General features: G+C 35.1%; 2 protein-coding genes across 14 annotated transcripts in view; one reads left to right on the top strand and one right to left on the bottom strand.

Annotated features, from left to right (window-relative positions):
- The window catches only part of CFAP210 (cilia and flagella associated protein 210), a 34,355-nt gene extending 27,525 nt beyond the window's left edge, over positions 1–6,830 (top strand). Inside the window, exons 8-10 of one of the 2 annotated variants that reach the window (XM_067027529.1) lie at positions 384–548; positions 2,080–2,131; positions 2,465–2,483. In XM_067027529.1, coding sequence (XP_066883630.1) covers positions 384–548; positions 2,080–2,131; positions 2,465–2,475 — 228 coding nt within the window. In that variant the 3' untranslated portion in view covers positions 2,476–2,483. Of the gene's footprint in view, positions 1–383; positions 549–2,079; positions 2,132–2,464; positions 2,484–6,371 lie in introns of those variants that run through there. The other variant, XM_059053539.2, reaches the window with a different exon arrangement.
- Positions 6,831–8,186: 1,356 nt separating this feature from the next.
- The window catches only part of PPIG (peptidylprolyl isomerase G), a 44,300-nt gene continuing 26,701 nt past the window's right edge, over positions 8,187–25,785 (bottom strand). For all 12 annotated transcript variants that reach the window (XM_067026254.1, XM_059053518.2, XM_067026256.1 and 9 more), the window contains 5 exons: positions 17,002–17,215; positions 16,116–16,277; positions 14,617–14,704; positions 12,987–13,123; positions 8,187–12,800 (listed from right to left, as the gene is read on the bottom strand). In XM_067026254.1, coding sequence (XP_066882355.1) covers positions 11,693–12,800; positions 12,987–13,123; positions 14,617–14,704; positions 16,116–16,277; positions 17,002–17,215 — 1,709 coding nt within the window. In that variant the 3' untranslated portion in view covers positions 8,187–11,692. The remainder of the gene's footprint in view (positions 12,801–12,986; positions 13,124–14,616; positions 14,705–16,115; positions 16,278–17,001; positions 17,216–25,785) is intronic.

Below are 25,785 nucleotides of genomic sequence, written 5' to 3'. Positions count from 1 at the left end.
TTTCTGTATACCTTAATCCTTCAGAATTTATCACCTACATGACTGACTCATAAGATATAAATTGGATACTTTATAAACAGTGTAGCAATTAATTTTTTACCTTACAAATATTTCCCTACCCTGAGATGGTCTTGCTTTCCTGTTCCTGTATGTTTTTAAAAACAGTATCATTCTACTTACATTTTTATTGTGTTTCTTGACATTAAGGAAATAGAACAAAATCAAAGTAAACTGGCCACGTGGGAATCAGTCCATGTGTGTCCAATTTTCTGCCCTTGCATTGCTCCTGGCTGACTTTCTGCTTTGAGCTTTCTAACTTTTTGCCTTATTGAAGGCTGTTGGTTGCTACAAATGGTTTTAATTTTTTCCTTTGCCTTTTATAGATAAAAAATAAAGAGGAAGAAGAAAGACAAAGAAAAATAGAGGCTAAAGAACAATTGCTAGCTATCCTGAAAGCGGACCAGATTTTCTGGGAGCATGAAAAGGAGAAAAAACGGAAAACTGATAAAGAACGTCGAGAAGTTCAAGATGCCCATATTCAGCAAATGGTAATTATTCCTAAATGTTTATACTTCTTTTAGCAATAAATATGTAATATAGAGTTCATGATAGTTTTGTTTCCCAAAGCAGTTTTCTTTATCGAGTAAGATCAGATGGTCATTATGGTTATGACACAATAAAGTGTATTAAAACTGTGAAGAGTTGTTTTTATGGGTATTGAAGTTCTCACACTAGTTTTATGTCTTTTGCACAACTATTTATCCTTCTTTAGTTTCTGTGTTTCGATAAATATGAAAGAAAATACAAATGCAAATGGCAGGCCATGATGCTTCCTTTACTTTTTCCCCCTCTTTAAAACCATGACCCAGAGAATATGTTGATTGGGATCACATAGGTTTCATATTTGAGGTGAGTGGGGGTCCCAGAGATTTTAGAACATGTATGGAGGACCTGACATCCAATCATTTGTGTCTAAAAAACTGTTTTCCAGAATAGCTGTACCATTTTCCATTCCTACCAGCAATGAGTGCAAGGACAAGTTGCTCCACATTCTTGCTAACACTTGTTATTGCCATCCTTTAATTTTTAACTATTCTAGTATAGTGTCATCTCACGGTGTTATTTTGCGTTTCCCTAATGACTAAAGATATTGAACATCTTTTCATGTACTTTTTAGTCATTTGTGTGCCTTGTGAAGTGTTTATTTAAATCTTTTGCCAATTTTTTAGTTGGGTTGCTTTCTTTTTTCTTTTTAAATTTATTTTATTTTACTTTTGGCTGCATTGGCTCTTCGTTGCTGCACACGGGCTTTCTCTAGTTGTGGCAAGTGGGGGCTATGCTTTGTTGCTGTGCATGGGCTTCTCATTGTAGTGGCTTCTCTTGTTGCAGAGCACGGGCTCTAGGCATGTAGGCTTCAGTAGTTGTGGCACACAGGCTCAGTAGTTGTGGCTGTGGGCTCTAAAGCGCAGGCTCAGTAGTTGTGGCACATGGGCTTAGTTGCTCCGTGGCATGTGAGATCTTCCTGGACCAGGCTCAAACCTGTGTCCCCTGCATTGGCAGGCAGATTCTTAACCACTGCACCACCAGGGAAACCCTGGGTTTCTTTCTAATTGTCGAGTTTTAACTTTTTTTAATGTGATGAAATATACATAACATAAAACTTACCATTCTAACCAGGGGTCCCCAACCCCTGGGCTGCAGACTGGTAGTGGTCTGCGGCATGTTAAGAACTGGGCCGCATAGCAGGAGGTGAGCAGTGCGCAAGTGAGCAAAGCTTCATTTGCCACTCCCCATCACTCCCCATTGTTTGCATTACCACCTGAATCATGGCTCACATTACTGCCTGAACCATAACTCCCCCTCCCATCCGTGGAAAAATTGTCTTTCACGAAACCGGTCCCTGGTGCCAAAAAGGTTGGGGACTGCTGATTCTATTTTTAATCATACAGTCCAAGGACATTAAGCGCATTCACACTGAGGTGCAACTGTCAACACTGTCCATCTTCGTAACTTTTTCATCATCCTACTCTGAAACTCTGTACCCATTAAACAGTAACTCTCTGTTCCCCTTCCTCCCAGTTCCTGGTAACCAGTGTTCTACTTTTCGTCTCTGTGAATTTGCTTATTCCAGGTAACACATATTAGTGGAATCATACAATATTTGTCCTTTTCTGTCTTCTTTCACTGAGCTTATGTCTTCAGGGTTCATTCATGTTGCTGCATGTGTCAGAGTTTCATTCCTTATTAATGCTGAATAATATTCCACTGTACATATATACCACATTTTGTTTATCCATACATCCACCAATAGATATTTGGGTTGTTCCCATTTTTTGGCTACTGCAAATAATGCTTCTGCACATTGGTATACAATATCTGTTTGAGTCCCTGTTTTCAATTCTTTTGCTTATATACCCACAAGTGGAATTGCTAGATCATATGGTAATTGTTTAATTTTTTTCAGAACCACCATAGTGTCTTCTACAGCAACTGTACTATTTAACACTCTGACCAGCAATGTTCAAGGGTTCCAGTTTCTCCAAATTCTCAACATTTTCTGTGTTTGTTGTTGCTTATCGTAATGGATTTGAAATGGTATCTCATTGTGGTTTTCATTTGCATTTCCCTTATGATTAGTGATGTTGAGTATCTTTTCATATGCTTATTGGCCATTTCCATTCAGTCTGAAGACTTCCTTTAGCACATTTTATAGCACAGGTGGGCTAGCAATAAATTCTTTCGGTTTATGTTTTTCTGGAGATGTCTTTATCTTGCCTTTTCATTGGATATCATTTTTTTCAGCCTTTTGAAATGTTTGTTCCAGTGTCTTCTGGCCTTCACTGTTTATGACTAGAAAGCTGCTGTCAATCATATTGTTTGTCCCCTATATGTGATGTGTCATTTTTCTTAAAAATGAAGTTTTTTCCTTCATTTTTGGCTTCCTGCAGATTGACTATGATGTATTTTCCTTGAGTTTTTTCTATTTGGGATTTGTGGTGCCTCTTGGATGTGCTAGTTAATATCACCAAATGTAGGGAGTTTTCTGTTATTTCTTCAAATATTTTTCCTGCTTCTTTATCCGTTTTTCTTCAGGGACCCAATTTGCACATACACAGAGATATCTGATATTATACCAGAAACCTCTTGACAATTCTGATCATTTTTAGTCAATATTTTTCTTTGTTCCTCAGATGGGACAGTTTCTATTGACCTACCTTCAGATTCACTGATTCTGATGTTGAGCTCATACAGTGAATTTTTCAATTATTGAACTTTCAACTCTACAGTTTTCATTTGGTTTTTATATTGTTTCTATTTCTCTGATTAGATTCCCAGTTCACTCATTCTAAGCATATTTCCTTTAATTCACTGGATATATTCATAATAACTGCTTTGAAATATAATTGCTAAAGTCAATACGCAGTTTCATTCAGTTAGTTTCTGTTTCCTGAGAATAATGTAACACGTTTCTGTTTCTTTGCAGGTCTAGTAATTTTTGGTTGAAAACTTGACATTTTATAGAATATGTTATAGATTGTTTTGTTCTGAGAGTTGTTGCTTGCAATGGCTTTCCCTGGACGCAAGCTATGAAATCTGTTTTCACCGCAGAAGGTAGCCTCTGATGTCTTCGCTCACTTTTATTTTTAAAGCCTCAACTCCTAGGGTTCCTCACTGTACCGGTGTTGACAGTCATCCAATAATACGGGTAGAGTTTATGTTCAGACACCTTCAGCCAGTTATGTTTTTACTCCTACCCCTGCTATGCAAGCTGTGGGCAGGTTGAGGGTGGTAGTCCACAGAACACTAAATTCATAATTTGTCCGAGGCTTTTTTTTGCCAGCCTCCTGAGGTATCCTGTGTGAATGTGTTTTATCAATTAGTCAGGGATGTCTGTAGAGTTTATCATTTCAACTCTTCTCTGTCTCATTCCAGAATCTCCCCCTTCAATTTCTAGCTGTTTTGCCACTCAACCCAAATAGAATCTGATATCATTGTCCAGTTAAATTGCAAGTTTTCACCTCCTGAGCTGGAGGGATACCAGTACCAGTGCCCTCCAAAGAATGCCAGAAACTTGCGGTTCTTACCCTTCTGATTTAGTAGCAGTTTTTCATAAAAAAACACTTCTCAAGTAGTTGCCTGTACATGGTCACTTACCAGTGCTCTGAAATGGTTGATTTTAATAAATTTTAATAACAAACTTGTTTTCTGTGGAGAATAATTGGCCAGCCTCATGTGGCTATTATCAGAAGTAGGATCTGCCATATTATTTTGAAGCAAATTCCAGATATCATATCATTTTATCAATGTATATTTCAGTATCTCTAAAATTCAGGGACTCTTTAGAAGTTAACATAATCACAATTCTGTTACAACATCTAAAACAATTAACAAAAATATAAAACAATTAACATTCAGCATTTAAATTTCCCAATTGTCTCATGAATATTTTTTAGAGTTTTTGTTTGAGGATGAAACAGGGTCCATATATTCTATTTGGTTGATTGATATGTCTTTCAAGTTTCTTTTAACCTATAACTCCTCCTCCACCTCCATCCTGTTTTTGTCTTAGGTTCTCCCTCCTTGTCTCCATTATGTTTATCTTGCAATTTATTTGTTGAAGGAACAGGGTTTCTTATCTTTTAGAATTATTATAGTCTGCATTTTGCTGATTGGATCCCTGCAGGGTAGTATTGTTCCTCACATTTCATGTAAAATCTAGTTTAGGTCAGAGTCAGGTTCAATTTTTTTGGTGAAAACTCCTCATAACTGGTGTTGTGTATTTCCATTAGAAGGCATGTAATGACTGTTGTCTCACCTTCTGTGATACAAACAGCCTTTAATGACTGTTACCTAGATTTAATTCATCAGGTGGAAAAATGTTAGTATTTTCTGCTTCCTTCTCATCGATTTGCTGAAGTTTTCAAAGAAATTTTCATGATCACCAGTTCCTGTGAAGTACATTTTAAAAAGACAGGATATTTGATTCTTTTAACTGTATTTTCGAGTTTTCAAAATAATTAGCTCTCTAGCATCCTCCAACGGTATTTGTTACTTTACCCCCATGTGTTATAATTTTTAGGATTTTAAACCAGTATTTTAAGTTTCTTTACAAATCTGTATTTATGCTTAATGTATATAAAGTTTAAGGTACCAGTCATATATTCCATTATGGTTACCTTTCCTTCCATTCTCATTTCTTTTCTGTACTTCAAATATTTCTCCCTGTTCCCTCAAAATCTTTCTACAAAACTGCTACCAAACCAATACAGTATATCCCAACTACTCCTTGTTAAGATCCCAAATTACAGCATTTTACCATTGATGATGGTTCTTAGTCTCTTCTCATTTTTTCCTAATGTTATTGAATGTCATTTTCTATTTTTTCAAACTCCTAGTATCCTATCCCCTATTCAACAAATAGCATGAAAGCCTGTTTTGAAACGTAGCACTAACAAAAATTTGGTACTCTGTATTCATATGGTTGTTTTATTTCCTCACAAATTTCAATTCCTGGTAGATCTATCCAGTTTAAGCTACTATTTTATGCTGAAGTGTTCGTTACTGAGTTTGAAATACACTTTCATGAATACTATATTCATAAGTAGACAAAAATCTTAATTTTTGATCAACTCAGCATTTCTTAAAATGCTTCTGAGAAGACACAATGAAAAGGTGTCAACCAAAACTTTATAGAAATCTTTAAAAACCCATTAGTCACCTCATATAAGCAGTTAAAGGAACAATGGTTTTGTAAATTATAAAGTTAAAAGAAAAAAATTATGAAATGTTAGTAAACTGGCTTTTGGTAGGTAGATTGCTTACTTATTCTACCTAGCTCCAACACTGATAAATGTCACTTGTTCCAACTTCAAATTCTTGGGAAAGAGAATGTAACTTGTTTAACCACTTAATTCAGATATTCACTGCTCACTTAATCTTAGGTGGCTGAGTCACATGGTATATGTATCTGGCTGATCTGGGACAGTGGGTTTGGGTGCATTCCTTCAGGACAGTGGATGGATGGGGACAGCGATTGATATGTCTTCTACACTTGTCAAAGTACACATCTTCTAAATGGTAGAAACAGGATTTTAAACTTGGTTATTTGATTTTTAATCTTAATTTCATGCTGCATTGTTTGAAGATGTACCATCACATAATACTGAGCCACTACTTTGAACATGATACTATTGTGAGAAGCATGGGAGAATTCCTGAAATAAATTATAGTATATAGTTGTTAAGTCAGGACTTGTCAAATATCAATGAGTTTAGAAAGCTCTATCTACAACTTCAAATGCTACATATATTTAGAAAATTGATTTTCTTTTTACTAATACAAAGTAATTTTTTTCTTTCCTTCCCAAATAGGCCAAAAATAAATTTAATGCACTGAAAGCAAAACAAGGAGAATTAGAGTACTGCAGACTTACTGAAGCTATTGTGGCTGAAAAGGAGAAGGAATTTCAGGATTACGCCAGAGAAGTAATTGAATCTGAGTCTGAATCAACAAACAAATATATTTATCCTCTTGTAAAAGCTGTACAGGAAGGACCTGGAGGTGGTCGTGGACCAGTTTTTGTGGAGAGAGGTGTATTAAGACCCAGCTATCAGGCAAATGATAGCACTGGAGTCCAGCTCCCTTTTTATACCTCTCTGGGAACAAAATATAATAATTTTCAAAAGTCTAAGGGAAGGCTAGGTTTTACATGGTAGAAAAAAGTTAATTTTTAAGAATACTAAGTCATAGCTAATATTATGAGCTACAAGAGCTACAAAATTCAAGTGAATTATATGCTTATAATTTGTTAATAAAGCTGCTTTTCATCTAAGTACAATTACGTCTGATCTAATTGATTCTTCCCCACTCAAGATTAAGTCAGATTCCATTTTTTATTTTGATAAAACACATACACAACCAAACGTATAATTTTAGCCATTTAAGAATATTCAGGGCTTCCCTGGTGGCGCAGTGGTTGAGAATCCGCCTGCCGATGCAGGGGACACGGGTTCGTGCCCCGGTCCGGGAAGATCCCACATGCCACGGAGTGGCTAGGCCCGTGAGCCATGGCCACTGGGCCTGGGCGTCCAGAGTCTGTGCTCCGCAACGGGAGAAGCCACAGCAGTGAGAGGCCCGAGTACCACAAAAAAGAAAAAAAAAAAAAAAAGAATATTCAGTGGCATTAAGTATATTCATAATATTGTACAACCTGCACCTATTACTACACAACTGCTCTGATCTGCTAATTTGATAAAAGAAACCATAGCTAAAATTTGTGGCAAAGATGTAAACTGGAACTAGGACATTTTGGGTATTGAGAGGACTTAGTGGGGTGAGGGAGGCGTAAAAATTATGAATCCGCACTTAAAAAAGAAACACAGTACTAGGTTAGGAAACATGTTTAGGAAAGAAACCTAGAAAGCAATGAAAATAGAAAAAGCACATTGAAACTAAAAGTATTTTAATAACAAATTTGCACAGTCCATATGAAGCACTCACATTTTACATATTCTCCTGGCTTAATAAAACATTTAAAAACAGTCCAGAATTTGAGAGTTTAATAATATTCACCTGCTAACACATATAAACCACTGAATGGTCAGAATGTTTTTACTTAGGCATATATATTCTCAGTGACTAACTCTCAAGTTAACTAGGTTCATTTTCCCTAAATATGTCTAATTTAAATAAAACCAAAAATAAACAAGAAACCAAAAACTAGACAATCTGTTTTACAAACTCAATTAACATTTATATGGCTTTACAATGGTGTTATATTAAAGCTGGCAGGCACAGAATATAATACAGTGTTCCTGCTGCTGAGAAATTTGGAGGAATTAAAAAGCAAATAGTAGCATTCCAGTTGACAGTAATGCAAATTCCATGTATAACCTTAAAAGTCTGCTGAGGCAAAAGACACCTTGCAATGTGAAGCACTATGATTAAACAATTACACTAGAACTTATTCCTAAACCTGGAAATTGTCACTGCTGGCTAAATTCTTAAAAGAAGTTCAGCATTGTTAAACTCTTTGCTCAGTTTTTTCCTAATACAATTTCTGTATCCCCATGGGTAAAAATAAAAGTATTATTTTAATTAATTTATATTCATTATTTAGCTTTTAATAAAAATAAAGGCCAAATAAGATAATACAATGATTTAAAAAATACAAAAACAAACTGTTTATGATAGTATAGTTTATTTTATACAATATTTAACTATAAAAGTTGATGGTTTCAGAGTTTAAATTCTGTAAAATGCATTTTGCAGAAAACAGTTTAACAGTTACTAGACTAATGATGAGAAGCAGCATTAAAAACTAATTATACAATTGCAACAACAGCTTTATTCCTAAATTTCATTAAAAAAATATACATCACAGTGACTTCTGAGCTAGGAAAAGAAGTGCATTAACTTCATTTGTTTTTCCCTTCTGTAAAGAGAGCAGCCATAACTTTTAATATCCCCACATACAAATACCCAATTCATTTATCCTTCAAAATACTATAAACACACAAAGGGGGAACAAAATATACAGCATGTGCTTTTGGTAAACATAGGAATTTGCTTGAAAAGGGTGGCGGGGCAGACACACAAATCAATCCCACCACTCCCCCCTCCAGTACATAAAAACAAACAAAACCCCTCAACAACTCCCTTCTCCAACCTTGCTGATGGAATTTTTCAAATTCCATAAAGGTTCAAAGTGTGATGAAAAAAACTGTCACCCAGAGTAAAAGCAAAATCAACTACTAAAACCATACTAATTTGTTCCACACACTAACCTGAAAACAAATTTTAGAACTGTCAGTAATTACTACTACTGAAAACATGAGAAGCCCAGTATGTTCCCATCCCCAATATTAAGAAATTTTTACTTTTCAGTTTCATATATTCCACTGAGTACAGAATCAAAGGCCATTAGGCAAAGCCAGTATGAATCAATATTACACTTGTGCAAAGATGGATTTATAAGACAAATTATTTGAAACTTCTGTGAGGGATCTGATTAAGAAACTTAGAAACTACAATGCTCTATGACCTCACTACCTACAGAGTAATTTTAAAATGTTTTAAAGCAACCTAGTAGCTTCTCTACAAGCTCTTTAACATTAATCTCTCTGCAGTGTCAATTTCTGTGGCAGATGGTTTACCCAGAAAAAGAATTCACATGAAATAATCATGAAAAAATTTCTCATATATTGCCAATCAAGCAATAAACAAACTAATTTAAATACCTTTAAGAAGATATTAAATCAAACATACTTTGAGGTAAACTGTAAGCTCAAACGTAACTATTATCAATTTGGCAGTAAAGAATTAAATAGTTGACTTTTAGGAAAACAGAGCTGTTCAAAGTAAAAACTAAAGGTTGCACAACTATTAAAACTGTAATGAAAGGATCATTTGATTGGTGTACTATTCAGATGCAAAGGCAGATGAGGTACAATTAATGCTGCTTGATCATTTTCTAAATGTTATTTATAATCTGAAAATAAAATCTAGCTGATTGTCATCTCTCACTTCAACTCCTTCACATATCTGTTCTATTGTAAAAACAGCTAACAAAGTTTTTTTTTAAAGGCTTATAAATAATGTTTAGCATGGAATTGCTTCTTTGATGACCAAAACAGAATACTACTTAAAGAAACTACTATTTTTTTCCCCTATGGTTACTTGTCTATAATCTTAGTGGATAAAGGTCTGGGATCAGACAACATAGAAGTATTTTTACTTAGCATGTTTTTTTTTTTAAATATAATTATTAGAAATCCTTTCTTAAACAGCACCTTTCTTGAAGCTCAAATAGTTTATAACAAAGACTTTTTAAATGCAGTTTACTGAATTTAAGACAAACAATAACTAATTTAAAATATATAACATTATACAGCTTGGGGACTCAAGACTCAATTATCTCTAAGGTTTGTGGTCAAAGTCTCTAAGGAATCAACCACCCTGGATTATCATAAACATCTATTACTTTTACCATCAGGAAAAAAATTTGGTAAGACTCTGCTACGGATATTTGTTTCAAGATATTGCAAACAATCATTACCCTATTTGTTATATAAATGGCTACCACAATGCCAAATGTATCATTACTGTATTAATCAATAATGGGAAGTATTATGCTAATAAGCATTGCTTTGCTCAGTACAAATAACATTACGTAGCTACTGGGTTTATGAAGGAGCTACCTTGGTAACAGAGTAGCTATTTGACACTACTGACAAATATTAAAGTACAAAAGCACTTGAGAGGCAGCTACTAATTGGAATTCTGAAATTTCTTTTCAAATGAGGCAGGTTTTGTGTTTACTGGATGTTCAATATTTTATTTAGAAGAGAAATTACAGAATAAAAGGCCACACATCACTAAAATAGCAATATACCACACACAAAATTCTAAACGGACTTTGGATATCTTTAGTGTTTCACACTGTAAGCTATCAAATTTTGCAACTTTCTACTCTACGTGGCAATGTTATACATGCCAAGTTAAAATAATGATTAACAGTATGGTATAAAGCCCCCTGAATAGAAGAAACCAGAGTCATAAACATGCTACAGCCTACTGTGATACATAGATTAAAAAGATGCATTTTCTTGCCAGTTGAAACTCACAGTTATGAGAGTTAGAGAAGTCAGTTCAAGTTAAAAAAAAAAAAAAAAAAAACATGCAACATTAATACTCAACTCTATATAGGTCAGTGGCCAAAAAGAGAAATCTAAGTTAATGTGTCAATACTAACAATTTTTAGAATCTAACATAAAGACCTGCACAAGTGGTATGTTTTAGTGAGAAAACTAGTTTTTTCATTTTAGAGAAGGGTAATGGTAATAATAATAATAATAAAACATTCCCCCAAAGCAAGTTTCATCTCTTCAGACCAACAGCAACACAGAATTGAGAATTACAACCTGATCTTCAAGGTACAGTTCTTGTTAGATGCTGTGTAACAGCAAGCCAAGCCCAATCAGTACATCAACTGAAAAAAAATACTCAACTATATTTACAGACAGTGAAGTAAAACAAAACTAAAGAGGAAAAATATTAATATGAAACAAGCTACCGGTAGAACTATATAGAGTAACATGAAGTGCAATATAAATAACTATCTATTTTAAAGCACAAATTACTATAAAATCAAAAGTAATGACTTAATATCTCAAGTTATTAGGGTCCCACTTCTGTGTAATTAAAAGCTGCTGCTACAAGCCTCTGTTATAAATGCAATAGAAAAATCTACACAAGATTTCTTCTACCTAGTGGCTTCTAAGGTTACTTTAATCATGAGAAACACAAGCTTTTGTAACAATGTATTCCAACAATCAGTTATGTTTGTTTCCAACTGGCCGATCACAAAACAAATTAGGGTGTAGAATAGCATGTTTGCTACTGGCTGATTGTTGCAACACAAAAATGCATACATGAAATAGTTAAACACAGCACACAGTATTACACCAAAGTGTTTTTCTCATTTCAAGTTTATTAAAACTTTTGCAGTACAAATTATCCAGGTTGCAGATTATCAAAAGATCGACTCAATAAAGTCCACATTGGAAAAAAAAAAAAAAAGGACAAACATAAACCCAAAACAATGAAAAGAAAACAACATAAAGGGGATTCATCAGCAAGTCTCTAAAACTTAAAATTTGAGACAGAATGGAAATAAGTTTATATAACTCACTCATCCACTTTTGTCTTCATCTGTTCCAGGGCTTGATTCATGATCAAATTTTTTATTTTTATCATGTGTGTGGTCATTTTCTTGACCCTTTGATTTTTGGTTTTCTTTTTCCACTGAGGATCTGGTCTTCTCATCCTCCTTATTTTTCAAAGTGGAGAACTTTAATTCACTGTCCTGATTACTTTGTTTCATTTTTGAGAACGGACTTTGATCTCTATCAGCCTTTTTTTCCCTGTTACTATTTGAGCTACTATGATCACGATTTTTAGAGTACATTCTCTTCTCACCCTCAGAATTCTCTTTCCTGTGTGAACTTTTACTTTCTTGGTTTCTGTATTTTTCTTTGTTTCTGCTTTGACTTTCTTCTCTCTCTGAACTCCGTGAATCTCTCCTCCTTCTCCTCCTATCTTTACTTCTTGATCTTCCTGGCGTTGCTCTTCTCTCTCGGCTGCGTGACCTTCCTCTTCTCCTGTACTCCTGTTCTCTGTATCTATGATACTCCTTGCTTCTGCTGCGATCTCGGTCATGGCTTCTAGACCGCACTCTTCTGCTCCTGTCCCTACTTCTGCTTCGTTCCCTTGTTCTACTATTGTAACTGTGTTTGCCTTTAGTTACATCGCGTTCTCTACTCCTAGACTGTGCACGTCTGTCCTTGTCCTTACTTTTATTATGATCATGCTCATTGCTTTTGGATTCTAACTGTTTAGACTTCTCTTTACTTCTACTCCTTTCCTGATCTTTTCCTTTAGAATCAGACTTTTCTTTTTCTTTAACATTCTCATGATCCCTTTCTTTACTCCTTGACCTCATCCTCTTTTCTTCATGTCTATTATGCTTTGTATCTCTTTCCTTACTCTTGGATTTCTCTTTGCTCTTACTCCTACTTTTCGATTTGGCCCTTTTCTTTACCTTGTTTTTATATTTATCATCTTTTTCTGTATTTCTTCTGATGTCTCTCTCTTTGCTGTTAGATTTATGGTCTTTAACTTTCTTTTCCTTTTCACTTTTTCTGTTTGGACTCTCAGAAACATGCCTATGATCAGTTATTTTTTTCTCTTTTACTCTAACTGGGCTTCTTTGATTTTCTTTTATTTCATTTAACTCACTCCTAAAAAATGAAGAAAAAAAGTTTTGGGGAAACTTTATTAGGTAAACAATGGTGTCCATTATTGCTGAAATGATATTCTATTTTCCTTAAGACATTCAGAAACAACTGAAATGGCTTTAAATGCAATAATTTTAAATAGTTAAAAAAATACTTGTTACTACATTTGAAATAAGAGTTAAATCTTACTTATCCCCTTTGATCCATCTTTCACCACTTGATACCCTCATTCTTTGAGCTCTCTGCATCTCCTGCCTCCAATGTGGAGGAGTTTCACTACGTCTGAAACGATCCCTTGATCTGGATCTAGAAGGAGTTCGATAACGCTTTAAAAAAAGAGGGAAAAAAATTTATATATAAAAATATAAAAGCATTATAACAATTGCTAAAGTGCACATATTTCTAGGTTCAAAAAAATGTCTGATATTTCCATGCCTTCTAAAATAACTAAATTTCCCTATTTTCAGGAAGGAAATCAATGAGGCATAATGTGGTTTGATATCTTTGCTTTCATTGCTAATGAAATGTATGTTTATATGTTCTTGTTTTAAATATTTCTTCGGTTTAAGTTCTAAAACAGTAAATATCGATAGCTATATCCCACATCAGCAAAAGCTCTTTTGAATCCTCAATCATTTTTAAGAGTGTAAAGAGGTCCGAAGACAAAACAGTTTGAGAACTGCCATGAGAATAGTTAGGAAGCCATTTATAGTTCAGAAAATATACAATGGTGAACTGAACTAAGATGGTAGGAGTGGAGCTTGAGAGAAGCAGATAGATTTCAGAGTATTTGGGAGGTTGAGGTTGAACTGACAGGATTTGGTGATGGATAAGTTATATAAGGTAGGAAAGAAAGGGGAGAAACAAAATGATTCTTGGGCTTCAGGTTTAAGTACTTGCACAGGTGGCAGTGTCTGTCACTGAGACCAGAAATCTAAAGGAGGGTCAGGCCTGAAGAAGTGTTTATGCTTACCATTGTATATGATGAGTTTAAAGCGCCCAACAGGCACCTAAATGGTCATCAAATAAACCTTTGGTGCCAGAAAGGCAGATGAAAAACTGACAGTTATCAGCATACAGGTACCCAGTGAAGTTATGAGAGTGATGATATTGCCCAAGAAGCATATGCAGAGTGAGAAGAGTTAGAACCCTGAGGTATTACAATATTTAAAGATCAGATAGAAAAGCATGAACTAGCATTGGAAATTTAAGATAGACTGGCCAGAGGCAGGAAGAAAAGATGATGGAAGCAAAGGGGAAAGAGTATTACAGGAGGGAGATTAAAATAAGACAAAGACTGAAAAGATCCAATGAATTCTGTGACATGGAACTGACCATAAAGCAAGTGCTGTTTTCAGCAGAATGGCAGAAGACAAACTGAAATGGGTGAGGAATGAGTAGGAAGTGAAGAAATAATATACTAAGTATAGCCATGTTGGTTAAAAGTTTTGAAAAAACAAGAAGATATTTAAATTCTGATGAGGAGAATCCAGTGAAGAGAAGGAGTATGAAATATAAGAATAGGGTTAATTGTTAACAAGCATAGGGACACAGCAGTCAGGAAGTAACAAAGGGGTACAAGAAAGACCTCAATCTCATTTTATACCATGTACATGTAAAATCCATTAACATCCCATGGATTTTCAATGTGGAAGAACCAACACAAAAGAAGTTACTATAAAAAGAGAACATATAATTCAATATCCATATCTACTCTAAATTTTAACTACTTATATATAAAACAATACTTAAGAAACACTCTAGGATTATTTAAGATAAATGCAATACTATTAGGACTTCTGGGAAAAGAATCACCTACCCTTGGTCCTCTTCCTTTAATTTTCCTGCCAGACCTAGTAACTAAAAGTCTCCTCTGGTATGAAGCAGGCTGGGAGTTAAGTAGATTACTAGAAGAAAGCAAAGGGAAAATTTAAAAACATTATTTTATAAAAATAAATCTGGAGAACATAGCTTTACTGATCTAAACTAATAAATTTAAAGTCTTACATATATAATCAGTGGTTCTCAACCAGGAATGTTATCAATCCCCTAGTAGGTAACTGGAAAAGTATGGGAGCGTTTTTACAACTGCCAGTGACTACAGGGTGCCATTGGTACTGAGTGACAAGTCAGGAATGCTAACATCTTGTAATGTGTGAAGATGAAGAAATATCCTGTTCCCAAATGCCAACTGTGTCCTGTTGAGAAACACTGTTATATAATCATCACTAAGATGAAGTCAACTTGATAGTGTTAAGGAACTCAGAGTAGGCTACATACTGTTGAGAGAACAATTTTAAAGCTATCTGATTCTAAAGTGTCTTACTATCCTATAAGCAGTTGTTCACTGGTAATAAACTATAGAGAAGTGTAATTAATGTGAATTAAACAGAGATAAGATGGTCTGAATTAGCAAAATGTTTAATATCATGCTTTATACCAGAAAGGGAAACTATTTATTTTCAAATAATAATGAGTTAATATTTAATTAGCACTAACAATATCTGTGTATGTTATATTTGAAAAATGCATTCTAAAGTAGTTCAAATACCTTCTCCTTAATGTTTACTTCCTTAGAAACACAATTTCCTATTAACTGAGTATTAACTGAGTAAACTCAGTCCAATCCATCAAAATTATCCCAATTCAAGTAACCAAGACTTATTTTTATATTTTTACTATATTGTGAAAGTATAGGGGGAATGCTCAGAATTTTATCACTTTTAAATATGTTATTTCCAATTATAAATACAAGATAGATACCCATCTTTTTTTCTATCTTTGGACATAATTATTAAAATGATTCATAAAGAACCAACAACTTTTAATACTAATAATGTGAACTTATGTAGAAAAATTTTCAAAGTACTTGAATATGCTGTCAATTTTCAATACCACAATATTGTAAACCAGGCAAGGAAAAGAGCATTTTCCCCCATCAGACAAACTGAAAAATAAAGGTTCTTACTTGCTTAAAAGTTTAATGTATACAAATAACAGAGTAAAAACACTTGTTTTAAATGGAATTTGTTTGGAATGCCACTTAACATATCATTTTGCCATTTGCAGTGCTTGTTTTTTTTTAATTAATGTAACTTTTATTCAAAAATCTGTCTGAATTAAGTAAATTTATCTTTTCAGCTATGTGGTTAGCAAAAAGGAGCTTTGCTAATAACATTATCCTATTAAGAAATTCCAATCTTGGGAGAAGGTCACCAATTAAATCTTATCTAAAATAAGCAAAAATGGTTTTTTAAAAAAGAAAGCTTCTGTAGTAGAGAATGTAGGGCAGTTTATAAAATAAATATATTCACATACCACTCTCTCTCTCTCTCCCTGTTCTTCCTTTCTTTTTCATCAGCTTTAGGAGGACTTTTTCTCATTAGGAATCTATTTTCAGGTATTGGAGGGATTTCTTCTGGACGAACAGTAGACTGGGGTTGTGCTTCAAGATTTTCAGCCTCACTTTCACTAGATGCGCTTTAATAGAAACACACAAAACAAATTCCACTTGGTTATTATGTACCTACCCCGATTTTCCAATTGTTGGTATTTCTTTCCTTTGTAATATGTACAATATATACATCATTCTGTCCCCCATCTCTGACCAAAGATGCAATTACATGGGGAAAATACTCATTCCACTGACAAACCAACCAAAAACCAAAACCAACTGTTTGTTATCACATTCTCAAAAAATATTTTCCAATAAAATGGAACCAAAATATGATACTTCATGTGCAATGCCCTCTGATAAATTTAAAATACTTGAAAATATAGGTAAAGAAACTGCAGGCAACAGGCTTAGAAAGATGAGTTTTAGTACAACCACAGATTATTTCAGACAAAACAGAAAAGAAAAAAAATAAAGAACAAAAAACAAGAGACTGCTACAGAAAATAAAGAAAACAATCATTGGTTTCTTATAATTTTCACTAATCTTATATTCCTCCCATAAAATACAAACCTATATAACCCATTGAGTTCAGACAAAATGAACTGAATGGTTTTGTTGACATTAAAATGAATGTACCCAAATTTAATCTATAGACTGTAGAATATCAAAATGGTCTTATACTTCATGCTATGAAACATTTCTAACTATTTTCACGTTCCATATAATTGATCCAAAATCCCAATAGATTTATATATAAACAGAAGAGAATTAGAATACAAAGTCAGTACTGTAAAAGTAAATTAAGACCTTTTCTTGCTTTTCTTTCGCTTCTTCTTTTCTTTCTTGTGTTTACGAGAATTTTTCCTATGTTTCTTCTTTCTTTTTTTTGATTTCTCTTCAGAAGCACTTTCAGAATCAGAAGAATCAGAAGAGGACTGAGAATCGCTTGAACTATCTGAGTCACTGGATGATGACGAGGAGGAGGAGGATAATTTATGCCTTTTCTTTTCTTCTTTCCTAGCTTTAATAAAAAGGAAAATGGTTTGGTGAACACTTTTTAGACAAACTTTGTAAGTGGAAGTTTAGATTTTTTTGCAGATTCTCAAAGTCCAGTATTTAACACTTAGCTCATCCAGCTATTTGACCTGAGGAGTACAGGAAAGAAGTTAAGACTCAAGATTAGAATCCAGATCTCCAGATTCATGGGTCAGAGTTATATTTATATCTAAAGAATTCTGGAAAAATAATAGGTAAATCTAAAACATTAAACTAAGTTAATTTTAGGAATCATATGAATAACATATTTTTTTAAAGGCACAGAAATAACATTCAAGAATCCCAGATTCTAATCTTTTTGTAGTTTTCAACTTTTTCTATTATCAATATTGGAAGTACAACTGTAGGAGAGAAGTAATAGAAAAAATACTATGCATGAATGTGGAAAGACAAGAAACACAATTCCACTGGCATGGGCTTATTCAATGCCTGAGTATTCCTCTAATGATTAAGAAATTTAGCTTTGGTTGAACAGCAGACTTACAACAGGGGGTAGTGGTAGTCATTTGCAAATGATTAATAACTATGTTTTGGGGTCTCTACAAAAAGTAATTTCAAATTTAAATTTTATTTTGGGTTAAAGAAGTTTAATTTTAAAAGGGGTCCCAAAACTCAAATGCTTTAAGGATGAGGAAACTAACACAAATAAGTGAGGTTAACCAGGAAATGGAGAAAGATATGACAGATTGGACAGAGCTTCACCCACCTAACAGTATTCTAATTCAAACCATGGTGGACTTAAAGAAGTGAATTCAACAATCCAATTAAAAAATGGGCAGAGGACCTGAATAGACATTTTCCCAAAGGAGACATACAGATGCCAACAGGCACATGAAAAGATGCTCAACATCACTAATCATCAGAGAAATGCAAATCAAAACAATGAGATAGCACCTCACACCTGACAGAATGGCTATTATCAAAAAGACAACACATAACAAGCGTTGGTGAGGATGTGGAGAAAAGGGACCCCTTGCGCGCTGTTTGTGGGAATGTAAATTAGTATAGCCAGTATGGGAAGTAGCATTGAAGGATGCTCAAGAAGTTAAAATAGCAGTGCCGTATGACCCAGCAATTCTATTTCTGGGTATTTATCCAAAGAAAATGAAAACATTAATTCTGAAAGATATATGCAACTCAACCTTCACTGCAGCATGATTTACAATAGCCAAGACATGGAAGCAACCTAAGTGTCCATCGATACGTGAATGGATAAAGATGTAGCTCGCATGCGCGTGCGCACGCGCGTGCGCGCACACACACACACACACACACACACACACACACAATGGAATATTACTTAGCCATAAAAAAGGAAGGACCTCCTACCCCTTGTGACAACATGGATGGATCTAGAGGGTATTATGCTAACTAAAATAAGTCAGACAGAAAAAGGCAAATACTGTGTGATTTCAATTATATGTGGAATCTAAAAAACAAAACAAATGAACAAACATAACAAAACAGAAACAGACTCACAGATACAGTGAAGAAACAAGTGGTTGCCAGAGGAGAAGGCGATTCTTAAGGGGATGGGGAAATAGGTTTATGGGATTAAGAGGTACAAACTTTCAGTTATAAAATAAGTCATGGGGATGTAGTGTAGAGCACAGGGAATACAGTCAATAATACTATAATATCTCTGTATGGTGACAGAGAGTAACTAATTATGGTGATCATTTTGTAATGTATAAAAATATCAAATCACTGTTGTATACCTGAAATCAATAGGATATTTTAAGTCCATTATGCCTTAATTAAAAAAGAAGTAAGTGAATTCAGGCTAAAGCTGGGACAATATTGATATATGGATAACTACAATACAGTGGAACACAAAATATATTAGAATCCATCAGTTCATAATGATATAGGTAAATAAAATATAAAGCATTTATCCTTCTTATGGTATATGAACTGTTCCACTGGCTAACCAAATAGTAGATGAAAAGAAGATGCTCTTTATCAAGTGCTCCGAGAATAAATGAATAAGGAATTACAGAGTTAGAATATCACCAATTTACAACTCCTAAGCAAGAACTGCCCACCAATGGCCACTGCAGAGCACAGAGACAACCTGTCCTAAGTGACTCTTGCTCCCATCAAATAGAATTTAAAAAAATCAAAACTACATCTGATCAATTTTCTAGATCTAACTACAAAGTTATATGAAATAGAAGCACAGAAGGAACACATTACATAACACAAGGATGCAATCCATAAAATTCAGCATGTGCAATAATGGGAAAGAAACACTACAGGACAAATGACCTAGCTTGTTCAACAAATAAATCTCAAGAAACATAAAAAGAAATGGTGGGATAATCTATTAAAAACAAAAAAAATTTACAACACCAAACCAATGTTTGAACCTGATTTGGATTCAAATTTAAACATCAAAAAATTAACATTAACTAAACAATTAGAAATTTGAACACTGTAAGGATTTCTGACATTTAGGAACCTATATGTATATATGTCTGCACATGATTATGGTATGGTTATTTTTTTCAGAAGAGTAACCTTTTAGAGATAGTGAAATATTTATCAATAAAATGTTATGCCTAGAATTTGCTTCAAACAGGAAATGGAGAACTGTCCAAGGATAGGTAACATGAGATTAGCCATAAATTAATTGGTGAAGACGGGTAATGAACATGGGTGATTTGTTATACAATTTCAATCACCTTTGTATATGTTAGTGTTTTCCATAATTTAAAAAAAATCAAAGAGGACAAAGAAAATATCTTTGGACTGACTGTTGGCTTTCTGTTTACAGACCTTGATTGAAAGGGTTAACAGCTGGTTTGTAACCTTTCTGTTAACTTCAGAACACCTGAGGATTTGGCACTTGGCCAAATTATTTTTGAAACTTATTTATTTATTTATGGCTGCACTGAGGCCTTCTCTAGTTGTGGTGAGTGGGGGTTAACTCTTCATTGTGGTGCACAGGCTTCTCATTGTGGTGGCTTCTCTTGTTGCGGAGCACAGGCTCTAGGCATGCAGGCTTCAGCAGTTGTGGCACATGGGCTCAGTAGCTGTGGTGCATGGGCTTAGTTCTAAGCTCCATGGCATGTGGGATCTTCCTGGAACAGGGATCGAGACAGTGTCCCTCCCCTGCATTGGCAGGAGGATTCCTAACCACCGTACCACCAGGGAAGTCCCTCTTGAAACTCTTAACTCAGAATTTATAGGAGTGTACTGAGTTACAGAGATAAATGAGAATCTGGCTGGAGTTACTGTGTACTTGCCCAAGGGTCTGTGGTTCATTGTTAAGATTGTTTCTCTGATACTGATGAGATGCTGCTGCACTGGAGAATGGGAACAAGGTATAAAAGCTGAAGGAACTCAAGAGGTAATAGCTTTAATGAACTTACTAGGTAGTCTTCCTCACCCAGTCATGCTCCTCAGGACCACGAACCTATTAAGCTGAGATGCCTGGGATATATGCAAGCTCTGCCTAGAACTCATGACATCTCTACTATGATGTTGCTGTTCAAGCTGTGCTGCTTCCTGTCCTGAATCCTTTCTTAATGATAAATAAGCTTAGTGCTGAGTGAAGCCTATCTTATCTCATGAGTCCAACTGTTAATCTGATCCCAAGACCACTGTTGATGGTGAGGCAGTATGGGTACGCAAACTGAAAAACCTACTTGCATACACTAAAAGCCTGAGGGGTGAGGGTGGGGGGGCGGGGAGAATCAAACTTAAAGAAACCTAAGGAAGAAAATAAATTCATAATGAATATGAGTAACTCTAAATACAAATATCTGAGGCCATATAATATGGAGACAAAATTAAAATATTCCCCATAAGCACAGAATACAGCTGTTAAAATTACTTGACAAAACATAGTAATGCTCTTCCCCATGATTAACAAAGCTTTATTCACCAGCTTCAATTTATATTTATTTTGCATTGTGATTCTTTCCTGAGAAATACACTGAAGTTGGTTTCATGAAAAGGCAAGCCCGAGAAGCAAGAACTACAGAGGTCTGCAGCCTGTGGAACGAAAACCACATTCACAGAAAAACAGACAAAATGAAAAGGCAGAGGACCATGTACCAGATGAAAGAACAAGATAAAACCCCAGAAAAACAACTAAATGGAGATAGGCAAACTTCCAGAAAAAGAATTCAAAATAATGATAGTGAAGATGATCTGGGACATTGGAAAAACAATGGGAGAAGATGGAGAAGATGCAAGAAATGTTTAAGAAAGACCTAGAAGAATTAAAGACCTAGAAGAATTAAAGAACAAACAAACAGAGATGAACAATACAATAATTGAAATGAAAAATACACTGGAAAGAATCAATAGCAGAATAACTGAGGCAGAAGAATGGATAAGTGACCTAGAAGACAGAATGGTGGAATTCACTGCCATGGAACTGAATAAAGAAAAAAGAATGAAAAGAAATGAAGACAGCCTAAGAGATCGCTGGGACAACATTAAACACACCAACAATCGCATTATAGGGGTCCCAGAAGGAGAAGAGAGAGAGAAAGGACCAGAGAAAATATTTGAGGAGATTACAGTCGATAACTTCCCTAACGTGGGAAAGGAAATAGCCACCCAAGTCCAGGAAGTGCAGTGAGTCCCATACAGAATAAACCCAAGGAGAAACATGACTAGACACACAGTAATCAAATTGGCAAAAATTAAACACACAGAAAAATTATTGAAAGCAGCAAGGGAAAAACGCCAAATAACATACAAGGGAACTCCCATAAGGTTAACAGCTGATTTCTCAGCAGAAACTCTACAAGCCAGAAGGGAGTGGCATGATATACTTAAAGTGATGAAAGGGAAGAACCTACAACAAAGATTACTCTACCTGGTAAGGATCTCATTCAGATTCGATGGAGAAATCAGAAGCTTTACAGACAAGCAAAAGCTAAGAGAATTCACCACCACCAAACCAGCTCTACAACAAATGCTAAGGAACTTAAGTGGAAAACACAAGAGAAAAAAAGGACCTATGAAAACAAAGCCATAACAATTAAGACAATGGTAACAGGAACATACATATTGATAATCACCTTAAATGTGAATGGATTAAATGCTCCAACCAAAAGACACAGGCTTGCTGAATGGATACAAAAAAAATGACCCATATATATGCTGTCTACAAGAGACCCACTTCAGACCTACGGACACATACAGACTGAAAGTGAGCAGATGGAAAAAGATATTCCATGCAAATGGAAATCAAAAGAAAGCTGGAGTAGCAATACTCGTATCAGATAAAATAGACTCTCTAAAATAAAAAATGTTACAAGAGACAAGAAAGGACACTACATAATGATCAAGAGATCAATCCAAGAAGAAGCTATAACAATTATAAATATATATGCACCCAACATAGGAGCACCTCAATATATAAGGCAACTGCTATAAAGCACCCACTAACAGCTGTAAAAGAGGAAATCGACAGTGACACAATAATAGTGGGGGACTTTAACACCTCACTTACACCAATGGACAGATCATCCAGACAGAAAATTAATAAGGAAACACAAGCTTTAAATGACACAATAGACCAGATAGATTTAATTGATATTTACAGGACATTCCATCCAAAAACAGCAGATTACGCTTTCTTCTCAAGTGTGCATGTAACATTCTACAGGATAGATCACATCTTGGGTCAAAATCAAGCCTCAGTAAATTTAAGAAAACTGAAATCATATCAAGCATCTTTTCTGACCACAACTCTATGAGATTAGAAATGAATTACAGGGGAAAAAAACACAAACATGTGGAGACTAAACACTATGTTACTAAATAACCAAGAGATCACGGAATAAATCAAAGAGGAAATGAGAAAACACCTAGAGGGCTTCCCTGGTGGCGCAGTGGTTGAGAGTCCGCCTGCCGAGGCAGGGGACATGGGTTCACGCCCCGGTCCAGGAGGATCCCACATGCCACGGAGCGGCTGGGCCCGTGAGCCATGGCTGCTGAGCCTGCGGCTCTCAGAGCCTGTGCTCTGCAACAGGAGATGCCACAAGAGTAAGAGGCCCGTGTACCGCAAAAAAAACCCACCTAGAGACAAATGACAATGATCCAAAACCTATGGGATGCAGCAAAAGCAGTTCTAAGAGGACAGTTTATAGCTATACAAGCCTACCTCAAGAAACAAGAAAAATCTCAAGTAAACAATCTAACCTTACACCTAAAGAACTAGAGAAGAACAAACAAAACTCAAAGTTAGCAGAAAGAAAGAAATCATAAAGATCAGAGCACAAATGAATGAAATAGAAACAAAACAATAGCAAAGATCAATAAAACTAAAAGCTGGTTCTTTGAGAAGATAAACAAAATTGATAAACCATTAGCCAGACTCATCAAGAAAAAGAGGGAGAGGATTCAAACCAGCAAAATTAGAAATGAAAAAGGAGAAGTTACAACAGACACCAGAGAAATACGAAGCATCCTAAGAGACTACTACAAGCAACTCTATGGCAATAAAATGGACAACCTGGAATAAATGGACAAATTCTTAGAAAGGTATAACCTTCCAAGACTGAACCAGGAAGAAATAGAAAATATGAACAGACCAATCACAAGTAATGAAATTGAAACTGTGATTAAAAATCTTCCAACAAACCAAAGTTCAGGACCAGATGGCTTCACAGGCAAATTCTATCAAACATTTACAGAAGAGCTAACACCCATCCTTCTCAAACTCTTCCAAAAAATTGCAGAGGACAGAACACTTCCAAACTCATTCTATGAGGCCACCATCACCCTGATACCAAAACCAGACAAAGATAGTACAAAAAAAGAAAATCACAGACCAATATCACTGATGAATACAGATGCAAAAATCCTCAACAAAATCCTAGCAAACAGAATCCAACAGCACATTAAAAGGATCATACACCATGATCAAGTGGGATCTCTCCCAGGGATGCAAGGATTCTTCAATATACACAAATCAATCAATGTTATACACCATATTAACAAATTGAAGAATAAAAACCATATGATCATCTCAATAGATGCAGAAAAAGCTTTTCACAAAATTCAACACCCATTTATAATAAAAACACTCCAGAAAGTGGGCATAGAGGGAACCTACCTCAACATAATAAAGGCCATATATGACAAACCCACAGCCAACATCATTCTCAATGGTGAAAAACTGAAAGCATTTCCTCTAAGATCAGGAACAAGACAAGGATGTCCACTCTCACTGCTATTATTCAACATAGTTTTGGAAGTCGTAGCCTCGGCAATTAGAGACGAAAAAGAAATAGAAAGAATACAAATTGGAAAAGAAAAAGTAAAACCGTCACTGTTTGCAGATGACATGATACTATACATAGAGAATCCTAAAGATACCACCAGAAAACTACTAGAGCTAATCAATGAATTTGGTAAAGCTGCAGGATACAAAATTAATGCACAGAAATCTCTTATATTCCTATACACTAATGATGATAAATCTGAAAGAGAAATTAAGGAAACACTCCCATTTACCACAGCAACAAAAAGAATAAAATACCTAGGAATAAACCTACCTAGGGAGACAAAAGACCTGTATGCAGAAAACTATAAGACACTGATGAAAGAAATCAAAGATGATACCAACAGATGGAGAGATATACCATATTCTTGGATTGGAAGAAGCAATATTGTGAAAATGACTATATTACCCAAAGCAATCTACAGATTAAATGCAATCCCTATCAAATTACCAATGGCATTTTTTACAGAACTAGAACAAAAAATCTAAAAATTTGTATGGAGACACAAAAGACCCCGAATAGCCAAAGCAGTCTTGAGGGAAAAAAAACGGAGCTGGAGGAATCAGGCTCCCTGACTTCGGACTATACTATACTATACTACAAAGCTACAGTCATCAAGACAATATGGTACTGGCACAAAAACAGAAACATAGATAAATGGAACAAGATGGAAAGCCCACAGATAAACCCACGCACCTACGGTCAACTAACCTATGACAAAGGAGGTAAGGATATACAATGGAGAAAAGATAGTCTCTTCAATAAGTGGTGCTGGGAAAACTGGAGAGCTACATGTAAAAGAATGAAATTAGAACACTCCCTAACACCATACACAAAAATAAGCTCCAAATGGATTAAAGATCTAAATGTTAAGACCAGACACTCTAAAACTCTTCCAGAAAAACATAGGAAGAACACTCTTTGACACAAATCACAGCAAGATCTTTTTTGATCCACCTCCTAGAGTAATGGAAATAAAAACAAAAGTAAACAAATGGGACCTAATGAAATTTAAAAGCTTTTACACAGCAAAGGAAACCATAAACAAGAGGAAAAGACAACCCTCAGAATGGGAGAAAATTGCAAACAAATCAACGGACAAAGGATTAATCTCTAAAATACATAAACAGCTCATGTAGCTCAATATTAATTAATTAATTATTATTATTATTTTTTGCAGTATGCGGGCCTCTCACTGTTGTGGCCTCTCCCGTTGCGGAGCACAGGCTCCGGATGCGCAGGCTCAGCGCCCATGGCTCACGGGCCCAGCCGCTCCGCGGCACGT

This window comes from Kogia breviceps, chromosome 2 (genome assembly GCF_026419965.1).
Source record: "Kogia breviceps isolate mKogBre1 chromosome 2, mKogBre1 haplotype 1, whole genome shotgun sequence".
NCBI lineage: Eukaryota > Metazoa > Chordata > Mammalia > Artiodactyla > Physeteridae > Kogia > Kogia breviceps.
Note: the sequence above shows the minus strand (reverse complement) of the source record. Positions and strands in the feature narration are given on the sequence as shown.